Source organism: Lissotriton vulgaris, chromosome 2_1 (assembly GCF_964263255.1).
Source record: "Lissotriton vulgaris chromosome 2_1, aLisVul1.2, whole genome shotgun sequence".
Taxonomy (NCBI): Eukaryota; Metazoa; Chordata; class Amphibia; order Caudata; family Salamandridae; genus Lissotriton; species Lissotriton vulgaris.
The window spans coordinates 675,627,396-675,645,230 of record NC_141687.1 but is presented as its reverse complement, the minus strand read 5'-3'; the positions used below and the strand labels follow the sequence as shown (position 1 = coordinate 675,645,230).

Here is a 17,835-nt window from a genome sequence, read left to right as displayed (position 1 = left end):
TACATTGAGGCGGGTGGATGGATGAGTGAAAAGATGGATGGATGAGTGAACGGGTGGGTGATGGGTGAGTTAATGGGTGGATGGATGAGTGAAATGATGGATGGATTGATAAATTGATAAGTACAAGGGTGAATGGCTGGACAGATGAGTGAGCGGGTGGATGTAAGGATGGATGAGGGAGTGAAAGGGAGGGTAGATGGACATATGGATGGATAGATGAGTGAAGGAGTGAAAGGGTGGATGGATGACCGATGGATGACGGATAGGGTCAATGGATGGATTCATGAGTGGATGAGTAGATGGATGGGTGGAAGGAAGGATGGCTAAGTGAAAGGGTCGATGGAGAGAGAAAGGGACAATGGATTGATGACTGAAAGGGTGAATGGGTGGAAGGATGAGTGACTGGATGGATGGATGAGTGAGTGAAAAGATGGCTGGATGGGTGAAAGGTTAAAAGGCTGGATAGATGAGTGAATGGATGGATGGATAATGGATGGATGAGTGAAAGGTTGGATGGAGGGATGGATGAGTGAAATGATGGATAGGATACATGATGGATAGGTTTGCAAATGATTGAAAATGTTTGGATATAGAAGAGCTTAATTATATTCTATTGCGGGACCTCCTCTGATGTGTCTGAAAAACTTACCTTTTGTCCTGAAGTTTTGTCCTGAAGTTTTGACCTCCTGTCCTGAATTTTTGGCCTGAATTTTGACCCTTTGTCCTGAATTTTTACACTCACCGTCCTGAATTTGCACCCATGTCAGTTGGTCACCCTACTTGCATATAACATTCTTAACTCATTGGTGTAGTTTTACTGTTTACTCCATAACCTTTAAAATGATGCTGTAGGCAACTAACAGTGTCTGTATTAAAAGTGGAATACGCCTTCATACGAAGTGCACGCAATCAGGCCCTCATTCGAGGAGTACGGGCCATGTGTGTTGATGCACAACCACTACAAGCTCTTCATCTCAAGGTAGGCGTGCAGCAAACAACGTGTGGTGAACTTACTGGTCTTGGCAAACTATACTGATATGTCTCCGGTCCGTAGGTAGGTACCCACTGTACTGCTCCTCTAGGTCGAGTCATGGTCCCTGGGGCGCTGGTCACTACCTCAGAGTAGGGCAACTGCTGTGCTGAGGTGTAAGGCTCCGGCTGTCGTTTAGTTCCTGCGTGACCCGCTGACGCCAGGCTGAACGCTTCCTCCAGCAGCATGTGCATTTGTTGCCGGACTTCATCGATGGACGGCTGGGAGCTCAGCGTGGATGTTTCTGAATGCCCTTTCATCTGGCGGGATTTTGCATAGCGCCTAGACTCCTTGACACGATCAACATTTGTTTCTTCTATGACTTCAGGTTCAGTCTAGGGAAAAGAATATCAGTGCAATAGATAATTAATCAATCAGGTTACCTGTAAAAAGAGCAAATACTTTTATATCTATCTTGATATCAGACTGCCTTAACACCAAGGTAGATGAAAATGTAGTAAACTTATCTACAGCAAATTGGAGTAGAGGGTAATCACTCCCCCCATAGTTGTTAAGTGAAGAGACTGGAAGGAAGTCCTGCGACACCATCTTCTCGATGGCTAAGTGCAGAACCCAAAGGCGACACAGAGCAGCATTGAAGTCCAGATATCCCCACAGTGGAACCATGAGTCAGACACCACCTGGGTTCAGTGCTAATATGTAATCAATGTAAGGGTAAATTCAGAAAGACCGTTTTAATAACACAGTTTTCGCGACTCCTGAATTTGACTACTGTTGTGTAAGATTCCCATCAAATTTAGGGTGAAAGACAGAAAGAAATGGTAATTGCTAGAAATCGTGTTGTCCTCTAAACAGAACCTTAGATATAGCTGACGAGAAGGCTAGCAAACTAAGAGCTGGAGGTTTCATTTTAGGGCCTATGTCATAGAAGGCCTTTTGTCTACTTACCAATTCTATTCTATTCTATTCTATACGGAATTTGTTAAGCGCACGGTCACCCAGGGGTTTCATGGCGCTGACGAAAGCAGATGGTAGATGGTAAGTGAAGGGGCAGATGGTATATTGCTCTAACCGTACGCTTGTTTGAATAGCCAGGTCTTCAAGGCTCGTCTGAACTCTGTCAACTTGGTGCAGCTCCGGATGGACAAGGGCAAAGAGTTCCAGGTCTTTGGGGCGAGATATGCGAAGCTGGATCCGCCGAGTCGTTTCTTTTTAAAAGTCGGCACCGTGAGGAGGGACAGATGGGTGTAGCGAAGCTCGCGGGTGGGTTCGTATTTGTTAATGAGTTGGTTGATGAACCTGGGGCTCTTTCCGTGAAGAGCCTTGAAGATTAGGCAGCCTGTCTTAAAAGTGATCCGATGGGTGATGGGGAGCCAATGGAGGGAGGCCAACAGAGTGCCATATTACTGAACCAATGCTAACAGTACCATAATGGCAGAAGGTCATAATAGCATTTTGATGAAGATGTGTGCATAATTAGCAGGCGTATGATATCTTGAGTATGTCCTGAATGTGGACTAGCTTATCTTCACAGATTACATTTTTTTAAAGTATCAAAAAATGACATGGGAATCCTTCCCACCATTGAAACGACCCAAGCTATCTAGGAAAGAGGGTAGCACATTTTTCTGCTTTGCTGAAGAGACTATTTTTCCATAGACTATTTTACAACTCATCCAAGTGCCGGTGGCCATGACACTTTCAATGGATGGTAGACTGCCACTGAACTGTTTACCCACTATGCCAGGACCCTACAGCAGGGGTTCCACACCAGGTGTCCACACAGAATTTGCAAGCTGCATTACAGATTTCATCACACCCCTCATCCTCAATGCCAGCACCTTCATTCTCCTCAATGACATTTCACCTAGAAGACCGCACCAACACAAACTCTAAGACACATCTAGAAAACCTTGGAAACCTCAACCTCACCCAGCAAGGTACCCAACCCAACCACACCACCAGACACATATTGGACCCAATTTTCTACTCAATCACCAACATCACAGATGACGGGCCAGCAACTATGACCTGTACATAGCCCCCGTAGCCAATCCCCGCCAGTCTTTGGTCAGTTACCGCACCCATCCTAATATGGATGGAGGTGTCTGGTAGGCACAGCCACCATATTACTGGCCAAGTCCGCCCGGCAGGCAATCGTAACGATTGCCGACCAGCGGAAAAGTGGCGGACGGACTTTCCATTTGCCGCGGTACCCCTGCCATGATAATATGGTGGGGGGTGTAAATCAAGTTGGGATGGCGGGTGGATCGCCACCACCGGCCCAGCGGTGGCGATCCGCCCGCCATTATAATCACCCCCTTAGTGACTGAGGCAGTGGTAACCGGTTACTAGTCAAAACAGGAAAGCAAATTCTTTATTGCAGACAAACCTAAAATCTCTTTTACTTTCTGCCCAACATTTATATGGGTACTCTGCCACCACCAGGCAAGTTGACTGTCTACAAAACAATTGCCATCCTTCAACCCTTTCTTTCACCTATAGTTAAGATTATGCCATTATGCTTCAAAGACACTAAAGATGTACTCAGCACGTTAGTGGATCATCATTTTGACACAGTAAAGAATTATTGCATATTCTAAATCTCCTTAAAGACATTTAGACCTGAGCTCAGATTACTTCAAGATCACTGTGCATGTAAAAAAACATAGCAACAGCAACTTTCCAGACACTATGGGGGTGATTATAATGGCGGGCGGATCGCCATCCTAACTTGATTTACACCGCCATATTATCATGGCGGGGGTACCGCGGTTTTCTGCCGGTCGGTAATCGTCACAATTGCCGGCCGGGCGGACTTGGCCACTAATATGGTGTCGGGGCCTACCAGGCACTGCCATCCATTTTAGGATGGGTGCGGTAACTGGCCTTTCCTTGGCGGCTTTGCCGCCATGGAAAGGCTGGCGAAGATTGGCTTTGGGGGCCCATTGTGGGCCCCCTGTGGGGTTGGGGGGTGCACTTGACGGGTACAGTTCACTGCACCAAGTGGCAGGCATCGCGTGGTGCCAGCCACGTGGTGCTGGGAAATGCCAGGCATGCCCTTTCACCATTGCGGACGGTGCTGCAGCCAGCAGCACCAGCCGCAGTGGTAAAAGGCCAGGAAGCGCCCACCAGTATGGCGGGCGCATCCTAATTGGGCAGGTGGGACAGCCACACGTCTGGCGGGTGGTCCCATTACCGTTAGGGTGGTGGGCGGACTGATGTCCGCCCTCCATCATAATGAGCCCCAAAGCATTTATCTAAAAGTGCGCTTATTACAATGACTCAAATCAGAAGATAAAAAGCGGCCAGCTTGATCTCCCGCTACTCAATACTGATGGCAACTGCTATTGTCAGGGCAACTTTCTACCTCTGTGGCCTGCTCTTTTGTCTCCATTATCGCAGAGGGCCCTCTGTGTGGTTATGTGACTATTACACATTTTCTTTTTTGTCATGTTTTTACCCACCTCCGTGCTGATCTGTAGAGAGACTCATGGTTAAAGAACAAGCAGATAGGGAAATATATTATGCCTCGAATAACAATCAAACCGAAAGGGCCCTCATTATAATGAAACATCAAATCTCTACACCAACCGATGGCTGGAGCTCTCGCGAGGAGATGTGAGGCTTGTGTATTCAGGGACACCTGAAGGGGTACAGGGACACTTGATAGGAGAAGAGCTCTGGCATGCAGAGACAACTTAGGGCCTTGTTCGACAACAGAATAATTGTAAAACATTGTTACAGCCTTACCTGTCTCCTCGGGGCACTGAAGGCAAACATGTTCAGTGCATGTACATGTGATCAGAGCCACTGCTTCTAATGCTACAGCAGAAAGGCATGCAACAAATGCATATCAAGCAGAACTTTAACATTTATGTTGCACCGGGCCTGTATGTAGGGGCTCGTTATTTCAACAAATAATGCAGCAGCTGAGCTCACTCATGGGGACATAATATTTCAACACTGTGCCTTGGTGTGGGGACTCATCATTTCAACATTGATTCTTAAGACATGCAGATGTTTGGAACTGTATTTACATAAATATTGGTGCAGCACCATGACAGTATTTTTGTTTTGTTTGTTGTTACCCTCCCGGCTGTGAGGCCAAGATAGTTGGTTACTGGTAGGGTCATGGCCACAGCCGGGAGGGTATTAAAAATCATCATAACAACAAAAAGAAAATACTGTCATGGTACTGCACCTATATATATATATATATATATATTTTCTTTTGTCCTCATTTGTGTCTAGCCATTATATATTTGAAAGTTTAAACAGGGGTGAGGCAAGAGAGCGACAGTGGCCGATACCAGTGGCGACAACACCAATACTTATGTAAATACAGTCCCATACATCTGCATGTCTTAAAAATCAATGTTGAAATGACGGGTTCCCATACCTCGGCACAGTGACAGTAATTACCCACCATCCTTGAAAGAAAACTTCAACTTTGGCCAATTCTTATGGATCTGGAGCAAATGCTCCAATATAGAGACATTTGAAAAGCAGTCAAAGGAGCGTTCAAGCAAATATTATGCTAGAAATTATCCAAATATTAATACAGAAGTGCAGAAAAAGTGCAGAGAATAACAATAGGAATGCTCTACTTCAGACACTAAAGATAAGTCTGAAAGACTGGGGTTCATGAATCCCAACTACTCTATTTATAACTGGTTAAAGAAGATCATAAATAGGAGCGGATGGGCGGAGTCAACCTCCCTGACTTTAAAAGATATCAAATTGCCTTTCTAGCGAAACAAGGATCCTATTGGCTGTCCCCCCCAATGGACTACTCGCCGGAGTGGTTGGATGTCGAAAAAGCGCTTCTGGAAGGCATGCCTCCCATCTCAATCCTTTCAATGAAAGCGAATCAGATCCCATGTTCTAAACCCATATTCACCAACACCAAAATAGCCCTACTCAGAGTAGATAAACTGCTTGACTCAACGATAAGGAAATCTAGGTGGGAAGTGATCTGGAAAAACTCCTCAATCACCTACAAAGGTAAACCACTATTTAACCCGACCTGGATCAAGAAGGGAATCTTCTTCCCCCACCAACTCTATGACAGTGGCTACCCTCTACCCTTTACGAAAATCCAATCGAACTTTGGGATTGATAGTTCCGACTTTTACATATTCCTCAACGTTAAAACCGCCATTACAAAAGCGGGACTGACATCCAAACACCCAGCTCTTCCCTCACTCCTCTCCTCCCTAAATAAAATAGGCCACCAGGTCTCAAGGTTATACAAATTATTGAGCCCGCAATCACCAACATTGAATACCAAAACAATGCTATCCTGGTCGTCAGTCGCCTCCTTCTCCATCTCAGAGCTGGAGTGGTCCACGGCGTGGAGATCTTGCACAAGCCATAAAATAAGCCCTACATTATCACAAGCCAAATTCTGGCTCATGCATAAAGTCTTCTGGACGCCGGCTCGCCTATATGCACATAAACTCAGCCCAGGCGCATTCTGCTGGAACTGTAAGCGTGCAGAAGGAGATCTAGAACACCTTATACTCCAATGCGACTGCGTTTCATTATTTTGGGACAGGGTATTTGACTTCGTCCACAAAGTATTTAATATCTCACCTATCAAGGAACTCCCCTATCTTATTTTCGGATTTACTAAAGAGACCCAACTCCCAGAAATAGACAGGGCACTCCTTGACCTCCTCTTTACGGCAGCTGTAAAAGTCGTTCTAAATAATTGGAAGGACACCAAAAAAGCAAGCTATGCCTGCTGGCTAAACTGGGTGATTAACCTCCGAGGAGCTGATAACATCACTCTACGCCTGGGCGAACTTCACAAAGGAAACTTTGGAACTCACTAGATATCTACTTCAAAACCCACAAACCACCGTGAAACTTCATGCTCCCCGTTTCTTCCTACAGCTCCCGGGGGGGCGCGTATACTTTTGCACAGCTTAAATAACCAGTCACTCGTAACCGGGACTGCTAAAGCCGCATCGTGGTGGACATCTAACGTCCAACATCTTACATCTAGCTTCTTACCTCTTACATCTCACCTCTAACCTTTATTCTCTCTTTCCTTTTTCTCCTTCTTCCTCTTTCTACTCCGTTCCTTTCCTTTCCATCTTCAATTCATTTGTACTGTAGCCCCTCAGGAACCCAGCCTTGAAAGGCTGCTTGATGGTTTCCCATATTGTCTTCAAGATCGTCCCGAATTGCCACCACCATGGGTCCTAAGGCATTCCTATGCTGAATGATGTGTATTTACAAGCATCGATTGTATGTACATTGCAATTTATGATTTATATGATGTATAACCCTGAAACGTCCAATAAAACACTTTTGAAATAAAAAAAGAAACTATAAAAAAAAAAAAGAAGATCATAAATAAACTATGGAAAATCCTAAATTTGGTGGGATTTGCAAGACCTAAAAAACAAGCACCCAAACCGACCTTGTGGTCATTAACCATAGTACTGGAACACCACCATGCAGCGGGTGGGATGTCTGCAGGTTTTCCACAGATAGTACAGAATAAGATCTGGCACGAGTAATTTTTTGAAACGCAGAAACAAGAGTGTAATGAAACACTGTTTCAAGAGACTACTTTTCCTAATATTTCTGTGGTACTGAGTGAAAAACATATTGCCTTTGTCTACTACGCTTTACGTTTTAGAACAATGATTTCTTCATAGTAATTATAGGGAAAGCATTAAGTATGAATTAACATCTGAGCAGAGACTCGGCTTCTGTTGCCATACCCCTTTCATTCAAGGAGTTCTGCGCACGTTTAAGTAATTTTGTTTGGTGAAACTACATGACAATAGAGGAATGTCAGCCATGTTGTACCCTGCAATTAGGCAAACAAAATGTTCGGATCATATTCAGAACTAAATATGACTCACAAAAGGTGTGTGTTTGTAGTTAAGGGCCTTCGAAAACAAACGTCACAGCCTTAGTGAGTAATAGACCTGTATAGATAGCTGAAAGTTACATTGTATATGAAAGTGCAGTTTGAAGCCTTGGGTGACGAGTCCCCTATAGCCTCACATCATAGGTTTTACTTGTAGATAAATGTTTTGGTGCCCTAAATATTTTCCTCGAATAAACCTGATTTTATTTTTCTCTTTTTAATCAACACACTGTTACAATACATAATATTTTTTTGATTTTTGAGAGAGAAGACCCAGACACCTGAGGCAACGTCGGCCGACTTGTGTCTAATGTGATTGAGATGCTTGTCACTATACAGTTCTTCTCAGGAGTCTCGCAGCCTTTTCAGTTGGGCTTTTTACTCATTGCATGGGAAGAAATCATTTAAATGAATAATAAGGAAAGTATTACTTGTTTCCACGAACAAAGAAAATATGTTTTACACTCCAACTATTTGACCTATTGGTGACCTATGACACCATGGCCAGGTGCGTGCTCCTCCCTCCTTGGGCTGCACATGATCAGATTTTAGACACAGAAGGCAAAAACAGGATCAAGTCAGGCTTGGCACATTCCACTCCACAACAACCTCCATCCCGCATGGATAGCAGTTTCATGAAGAGTCCCCCAAACATCAATCAGGCAATGGTCAATCAGTAAATGGTGCAGTGCCTTGAAACCCTTAGGCTTCATACCTTTGTAGTTTTGTGTGCCCAGTTGGAGTTCCCCACCGGCCAAATGAATATTAAAATCCACGCAAAGTACCAGTGGGGTGGGCCACAAAGCAACTTTGACATTTAACTGCTCTAGGACTGGACACTCATCGAGGTTAGAGCCATATAGCGTACATACCGTGACCTTAGCACCCCCAAGATACATTTTAAAATGGCCCACCGACCTTGTTTGTCCACTAACACTCGTCCTGATTGCTGAACTCATTGTTTGGATGAAACAGCAACTCCCCGAGTCGTCGTTGATTGCTGAGAGGCTGCCAAGACTACATAACACAATTCTGTTAAGATTTTCCGATTCGCCCAGGGAATGTGCGTTTCCTGTAAACATACTAGGTCCGGCTGAATCACCCCTAATTTTGCAGCAACTCTTTGCCGTGTATTATAATTGTTTAGCCCACATACATTTTAGGAGCAAATACGCATACCTAGTTTAACCATCTAAAATATAGGTGCCTTCCCTTGATCCATATATTTCTATGATGTAATACCAAATCTCTCATCTTCGTGATCTTTACCATGCTGTGGATTGTTTTTCTTATCTTACCCCAAGATGCCCATCCCATGCCCCCCCACAAACCCCACCCATCCAGGCTTCAACCCCATCCAACCCCAGAACCCCATCCCCACCCCTGCAACAAGGCTTTAGGACCAATGGTCCATGTGATGTCCAGCTCCCAGCACCCCGGTAACCCCCCCACCTATAGGCCACCCTATGCATACAACAATGATACAATGAAATAGAAACACTCTTGTACATAATACCAACAGTATAAATGCCAAACAAATGATGTTTATATATGTACACAAAAACAAAATAGGGTGCAATAGAACAGGGACACAGAAAAGAGGAAATGAACAAAGCAGAGAATATATCCCCCCCGGCCAAGCGTGAAAATAGAGAGAGGTACACTATCAATCACCAGATATAGTAGCACTAATTTATGCATAGTTCTACGCAGCGCACAATATCAGCATCTTAAAGCACATGCCTTTTGCCTTAGATAGATTGTAAATACTCTTTAGCTTGCACCTCAGAGATAAAGAATCAAGTATGTTCCTTATATAACATGTTTAATTTAGCAGGATTTAAGACAAAGGCTTGTGTCCCTTTTGCCTGAAAAGGTGCAGTAAGCTGACATAGCTGCCAACGCTTCTCTACCATTTGATGGCAGAAATCTAGCCTAACAAAAAACTCTAGCCCTTTCCCTGCTCTCTTTCTATCAGGCCGTGCCAACTCAAATACAGCTTCCCAGGCTTGAAAATTGTTAAGTGATATTAATATTGCTCTTGGTCTAGATACTGTTGGATCTGGTCTTGGACGGGGAGAAAAAGGGAGCGATGTGCCTTTTGAATCTCTCTCTGCCAGGCCCACTGTGTCAATTCTGGGAACGCCTCCGAGAACAGCTCGAAGACAAACTTACGAGGATCCTGGCCTTCTGCACCCTCCGGAATTTGTAGGACACTAAGATTATTCTTACAAGCACGATTCTCTAGATCAGTCAATTTCCATTAGGTGTCATTCTTGAGAGACCGCAGGGTTTCCGTCGCCACCTTCTGCGCTGCCAACTCATCCTCCAGGCACGAAATCTGAGCTTCCGCTTCATTAAACCTTGTGGTGAATTCAGTACATGATTTGGCGATGCGTCAGACCGAATTCTGCAGTTTGCGACATGAACTTTATGCCCGCTGGCTCTCTATATGTGTTTCTTCCCTATGTGACATAATGGTTTGATTGATCAGGGCTAATGAGATCTCTTCAGAATTAACTGCTGCATTTTCTTTTGTGATCTCTGAGATGCACCCACTGCCAGTGCCTTCCTCTGCTGAGAAGGAGTAGTCCCATTGTAAGACATCACTATCATCCACCTGCATTGCCCCTTCTCTTGAATCCAGATTCTTGTGTACTGTCCTGGGGCTGGCATCAGGAGTATCTCCACCCGTGACGTTCGCATGTGTTCTGCTAAGATCACTGTCACCACTGCCATGCGGTCCCCCCTTAGCCTGAGCCTTCAGGATTGACCCTAAATCATCACTAGAGGAGTCCGAGTGATCCGAAAGAGAGTTGAAGTAATCACCAGAGTCTATCTCTTTTGTTGCAGACTTCATTGTACTCTGGGAATCTCCCTTCCTCCTAGTGCCTGATAGTACCGTACTAGAAGCAGCCCCTATCTCTTGACCCGTATTAGCTTTAATTCTTTTGGGGCTAGGTATACCAGGTATGCTGCTATCTTGAGTTCTCCCCCCGCTACGTCTTCCATCATGGGATTTGGGATTTCAATAGCTTGTAGTTCAGAGGCAGTGTTAGATACTATTAAGATGACCCGCAGCAAGATCTCGCTCCCCGGGGCCATGCTCTACCGCTGGGTCGGGTGTCTTACTTCCCTCTGATAGTTGATGAGCAGCTTCAGTCTGTGGGGCATATACTGTTTTCTTTTTCTCCTTGCCTACAGAAAACAAGAGAGGGATAGTGCACTTATTCGTATTTTCCCTAGATGGGCCATTACGTTTCTCTCCCATCGCATCCACCACGGTGTCTTTCTTACTGTTCTTGCTCAGAGTTAGTGAATTAGCAGAGCCCTTGATGGCTCAGGCTCCAGCCACCTCAGGGTCAACCAAGGGGCGAGGCCTCCCTCTCCCATCTTTGGGAGGTATCGCCAGCGAGACGCCGCCCTTCCCTCTTCGGCTTCCATTAGGCGTTACAGCCGCGTTGCACCACCAGCGCTGCCTCCACGGCACTCTCCAACGCAGCCTGCAGAGACGCCACAACCTGCTAGAAGCTGCCGTGGCAATTCCAAACATGCCGGACGGGCTGATAACAACTATTCTGTAAGTTTACTAATGCATTTCAAACAAATCCTTTTTTCCCTGCTTTAATTTTTTCAAGATTTACACGGGTGGGGGTCCCGGGAGAGCCAGCTCACACGTCCGAGGCAGCAGACGCCATCTTGCCAAGGATAGCCTTTTCCAAACCATTGTCAATATTTACATGGTATCTGTGTCTAAGACCATTGAATGCAGCAACAAGGGATTCCAAATATTTAGTAATGAAATAAAGCTACAACTGAAGGAAGACTCCTGTGCCTAAACTCGGTTTTGCCCTCCTTGGTGATGGTCCACAATTAAAAGTACTAAAACAAGCTCGGCCCCATTGTCCTGAACACATAGATTCTGCTGTTAGGACTGACCTACATTTCTGACCTCTATTTTACCATATGTGCATTCAAGAACCCCATGCCCTCAATCTGTACAAAAAGGGTTGCACCTTGCAGGCAACTGTACTCTCAGCTGACTTTCATCGCTCAGTAGAACATAGTGATCACTAGCGACTTCAAACATGAGCTCTTCTTGCAGTGAGATCTAAACCATGGTGGTTCTCCACCTTAGATCTCACTGGTGCCGTGCTTGCTACTGTTACATCCAGACTGTCATCTGCATTAAGCTACTGGAGAAAACCATTGCAAACTACAAAGTTTGCGCAATCATCCTGTCCATTTCAGCCCTGTTCGGTGTCCTTTCAATCAAATCACGCCTGAACTTTTGTTTTGTCTATTGATAATGTGACAAACTAGTTCAAAGCACTATGCACTGTGCAGAAGGCCTCGCGGGTAATGGCCACAGCTGGCGTAGACAACGCTATCCAGAAGTGTAATGTTGACATGTCTAAATCTGCTTGTCTTCCAACCAGTCAAACATAAGCAGACTTTGTGAACGTCACACCTTTCCATACCTTAGCCTTTGGCACACACACCTCTTCCACCTAAGAAGTAAGGTTTCCTATGACTTGGCGAAGGGACGATGTCCAGGCTACCTCCAGTCTATGCACACTCAGTTGAAAGTAATACATGCTACCGGCCATACAACTTACAAGGTTAGGAGAATGACAACAAGGAACATTTCTGTCAACTCTTCTACCTTTTTATCAAGCTGTGTGTAATGGCCTTAATGCAGCATGACCACTACACAAATGGCCCAAGATAAAAAAAAAGAATACGCATAAAGTGCTACAGTACAGTATGCTTCCCTGCTTTGCTGGAAAGGCTTCACGTAGAAAGCTCATTTAGCTTTCCTTCAAATGTAAAACACTCCCATTCTCAAAGTTAGTATTTTTATTGGTTCATTGGCGATTAGAAATAATTGAAGCTGCTTTATTTGTTACTGGCGGCCGCCATATTCTCTTTACGCCTCTTAATACATAAAACATAAATCGCTTTTTGGTGCACGAATATCAAATATAACTATACATATTGTGCCAATACACATTTACATATAGTTTTGACTGCTATGGTGTGCAGGGGGCAGTAAAAACACACTTCGTCAAATATGCAGATTCCCATACCATCTGAGCAATCAGGATAAAGTAGAATGAGCAGTGCCAGCTGTAGGGCAGGACGCCTGGTGCCAAAGTCAAGGGGGCACACTATGCATGACAGCCTGAGCTGAGATAAGAGCAACCTGCCGAGATCTTTGAGCATAGACTTTTTCAGGGGATATTACATGGGCATGATAACTCTGGTGGCTAATGAAGTTGAGAGAAAAATCTGCGATTTATCTAGTCGCAGGTTTTACTCATGATATTTTAGCATAGATGGTAAATATTCCTGCTGAAAAGCACGTGTGACATGCATATCAGAGATTAGTATTTTATGAGGATAACTTAATAGGTTATTGCTTTTGTCACAGAGATCGCCCTTTTTGACCTGATCACCCTCATTTTGTAACTGATAGTGGTGGTAAGTGACTCTGACTGGGCCCTGGGCTCTGCTAACCAGGTCCAGGGCCAATGCTCTGATTAAAAAGGTATATGTTAATTAGGTGTACTTACAATTGGCACTGACAAACTACCTGTAAGTCCCTGGTATATGGTGAGGCGTGTAGTCTTAGAGGCCCAGGAGCTTAGAGGCACTTCAATGTGCAATGCTATGCTGCCCGCTGTCATTTAAAAAGCCAGCCCTGCTTTGCAAGCTGCTTTTAACTTTAAATTATATGCAATTTCGACTGGATTTAAAGGTACATCTAAAGTATTAAACAACCTTATTTTTAAATAGCTAAGGTCTGCCCTAGGCTCCCCCATTTTAGGATGCCATGTGAAATTAAGCAGGGACACTTTAGAATATGTTTTATATGCCCTGGTGAGGGAAAAATGACCAATTTAGTTTTCTCCTATTGTAGCATTTTAGCTCCAGAGGCTAACATGGGAATACAGTATTACAGTGTAATTATTGACTGGAGTGAGCTAAAATAACATTTCAAGGACTTAAAATATTAATAAGGGTTGCCACTGTTTTACTTATCATAACTAATACGGGAAATAAGTTATAGAGCTTTCTTTTTTGTGAGCCATAATCCAGCCTTCTAGCACCCTCTTCTGGCAGGCCAGTCCTTAACAGACTTAGCCAAACTACTTTGAAGTGGTGATACGTGGCCTGCATCGAAACAGAGATTATCTGGTGGGTGGAGCTCTGCAGAGAACAGGTCAGGAAGGGAGCTGGGTAAACAAACTGGGCTTCAAAGAAAGGCAGGCCAGTCAAGCCTACCACCTCTTCCTGTACCCCCAGGAATGGAATTAGCAGGTGGTCTGGAAGGGGAGTGTTGAGGGAAATGAGCCACATTAGAAGATTGGCTTACCCAGCTCTCACTCCCAAAGAGCATAGTTCTCCATCTTGAATTTTAAAATACAGTGCTTTGGGGGACGAGAATATTCAACACTTTGGAGGAAGCTGTTATGCTTTTGGGTGGCACCTTGTACCCCATTGGTCAGGGGTGCCCCCCTGCTTCTCTCCCCAAAATATTAGGTACATATGTGAGAGCTGCATAGCAACTCAGATCTGCTGCCTGAAACTACAAATAGAAGAACTGCCTTGCTATAACCCTGGTCTGCACCCCAAAACGACTGCACTCTGAAGGACTGCTTCTGTTTGACAATGGGAACTACAGCCCTGAGGATTTCGTCAAGATTAAAAAAGGACTGAGGAGTGGACTACCTGAAGGCAACAGGTTAACAGACCTCATCAGCACCATCTCCCCCAAGAAGTCCCCAACCTGTAGTGCATCCAGTGGACCTTTAAGGATTTAGCCAGGTGCATTGTGGGAATTGCAGTCCCAAATATCTGAGGTTTTAGAAATTCTGAGATGGCCCCTGGGTGTGTGTTTTGGACCATTTGAACCCTCAAGAGGAACTTCAGGAAAAAGTTCCAGAAGTTTGGAAAAGTTTGGAGCAACATTTGGAAAAAGCTCCATAAGGTGACCAGCCCATCAATGAGGGTCAGGCCGCCAACAATGAACAGTGATCCAGCAGGTTTTCACCAAAGCCTCGCGCTGAGCCAAGCTCTGCCATCCTCAACTGGAATCCCGGACAAGGAGAGAAGCCTCGCTCGACGACCAGAGAAAATCCTTCAGAAAAGTTTTCAAGTGCAAAGCTAAAGTTTTGACCAAGGCTCCCGCTTGGTGTATCTAACCTCGGCTCCATCGGGGTCAGCCTCAAACATTAACTTTGTCCAAGTCAAATGTGACCTGGTGTCCCAAGCAGGCACTATATGCTTTTAAGCACTAGAAGGTGTTTATTCTTTAAAAATTCATATCACCAGTTCTCTAATTGGGTTTTTGTCATTTTGGGGTCATTTTGATAATACAAATAATTCCTATTTTTATAAATTGGTTTTTGTATTTTATTGTGTCTTACTTATTTAATGTATTGGTGTTTTTAAATGCTTCACACACCTGTCTCCTAAGTTAAGCCTGCCTGCTCGCAGTCAGCTACCAAAGGGTGAGCCAGGGGCTAATGTACTGAAACCTTGACTGGACCTTATATTGTGTTAGGGGACTTATTGCTTGTTGTAGGTGCACACTTATCCCTACCCATTATCCACCTACCAGCAATAATAGTAACAATCCTTCTAATATAGTACATTGTGCTATGAACTGGCATAAAAGTGCTGCTTGTAAATTGAAAGTTAACAAAGAATTACTATGATCTGTTCCTGCACACCAGCTTTTGTTGGTTGCAAAAAGAGTTACAAACTGTATTTGCTTCATTGCTAATTTCTTTCCTTTTTTCTTACTCTTTTTGGGCACTGAACCCATTTCTTACTTTGTGTAAATTCACTGTTTTATACTGCACATGCCTAAATCATTCTGTTTGTTTGTTTTTTGAAATCATTTTTGTCATTTATGCTTGAATACCCTTTATTTGACCAAAATTCGTTTGTTTAATGACTAGTCCATTCATTCTTGGTGTAAATATGTATTGTTGATAACTGTCTTTGTGTGTTCTCATTCATGTTTTTTCGACAAACTTTGTTTAATTGATAAAAAAGTTGGTAAAAATAAAAACACCTAGTTGATTACGACAATTTGCGTGGTTAACTCTCCTCAAGTTTGGATCCAAATGTAGGTAGTGAGGCACTCTATTTGTGTGTTTATTTAAGAAGGCCCTGCCTCCTCACCTGTCCACCCGGGCCTGGCTCCCTCCTTGTTTCCTTGTTTCCTTGTAAATTGAAAGGCATAGGATTGGAACCTTCGTGTTTTTCCCCTTCAACCTTTCATTATTCTAAGGTTGCTTAAAAAAGCGTTCCTTTGGGTGGTAATACAATTTTCCTAGTACTACATCCCAATCACTTTGTTATATTTAAGGGGTGGATTTGCTAACACTATTCATCTGGTTTGATTCACAAAGGTGGTGCAAACCTGTTGTAAAGTGTTTTGTGGGGCTTACTTTCCAGTTCAAATACAGAATTGCAATGGACAATTGCAGTAAAGAAACACAAAGTAGCACTATGTGCTATGTTATGTCAAGGAGGCATACCATCGGTGGTAAATGGACAAGCCATGCACTCACCCATGCACTTAGACCCTAATCCCTATCTACGAAATTTGGTAGAATGGGATTGGCAGTAAAAATGTACACCTCCTTGAGGCAGGCATAAAGGTGGAAAAAACTTTCTTTTCTCCAGAACCTTTTCACCTTTGCATGTGTGCTGCACTGTACAGCGCACATACAAAGTGGTAAAATGTTAAATGTCACTTTTGCATGTGTGCTGCTAACTGTACAACACACATACAAAGTGGTAAAGTGTTACACTTAGTAAAGTGTAGAATTTTGTACTGGAAGTATACCTTCCAGTGTTAAATCTAAGTGTGACATCAAGCAAAACACCTTTGCACTCTGATGGAGGGTGTGTGCATTGGTGCAAGGCAACCTAAGGTATGCCGCCAGCACTAGAGGAGAGAGCAACAGCACTGTTTCTAACTAGATATGGTGTTGGTGTGCTTTCGCCTTTTCATGCAGTGCAGAGTAGAAACTTTGATTTCAGTGTATTGTAAAAACATTGTTAATTTGGCTCTACATTTCTCCAGACCAAGAACTCTTAGCATATAGGGCCACCTGTATCAACATTAGGAATAGCGATTACCTCCAAAGGTTTCATTTAGCGATTCCTAGGAGGTTGCAAATCGACCTACCTCATTTATATTAATGAGGTAGGTAGCAATTTGTAACCCAATAAGTATCGCTAAACCACGGGGATGGTGACCTGCTGAGGTCAGCAGATCACTATGTCCGGGACTGCTTTTCAACAAAGCACTGTTTTTTTAAATGCAGCCCATTTTCCTTAAAGGAAAATAGGTTGTGTTTAAAAATGAAAAATGAAAAGTTTACTTTCTATTTTTTAAGAGCAGGCAGTGGGCCATGGGACCACTGCTTGCTCTCAAAAAATGATTTTGCCACCATTCCCAAAGGAGAAGACGTCCCTTGGGGCCCCCATCCCATTTGTGAATGGGAAAAATTGTGGATGTTTTGAGACTGCATTCACGGTCACAAAACATTCATGCATACCGTTACGATTGGGTATTTGAAAGTGACGCCCTAAACATGCCCCTCTCCAAATACCGAATCGCAAACCCATTTTGTACTTCGGTAACAGGTTACCGAATCATAAAATAGGCTTTAATACTTGGCCGAAAGCCTTTTTTCTTTGAATCGGAATGTTTGCAAACACAATTTTTTTTATACATGTGGCCCTTAATGCTTACCAGTGTAGATGACATGTGACTTCTATGCCTTGTAGTCCTCATTGTCTAAAATAGCATTTCCTATAAATTGATTTAGACACTTGTTCGACTCTAAGTGTGTGTATAATATGTTTGTATTGTAAAGCGCTCTGATTGTTTCCATTGGGATTAACAGCGCTATAAAATAAATGT

At 43.8% G+C, this 17,835-nt stretch overlaps 1 protein-coding gene across 5 annotated transcripts in view; it reads right to left on the bottom strand.

Moving 5' to 3' along the window:
• Positions 1-17,835, bottom strand: part of KIAA1549L (KIAA1549 like) — a 674,355-nt gene that overhangs the window by 44,077 nt on the left and 612,443 nt on the right. For all 5 annotated transcript variants that reach the window (XM_086955871.1, XM_086955872.1, XM_086955873.1 and 2 more), the window contains one exon: positions 1,015-1,365. In XM_086955871.1, coding sequence (XP_086811997.1) covers positions 1,015-1,365 — 351 coding nt within the window. The remainder of the gene's footprint in view (positions 1-1,014; positions 1,366-17,835) is intronic.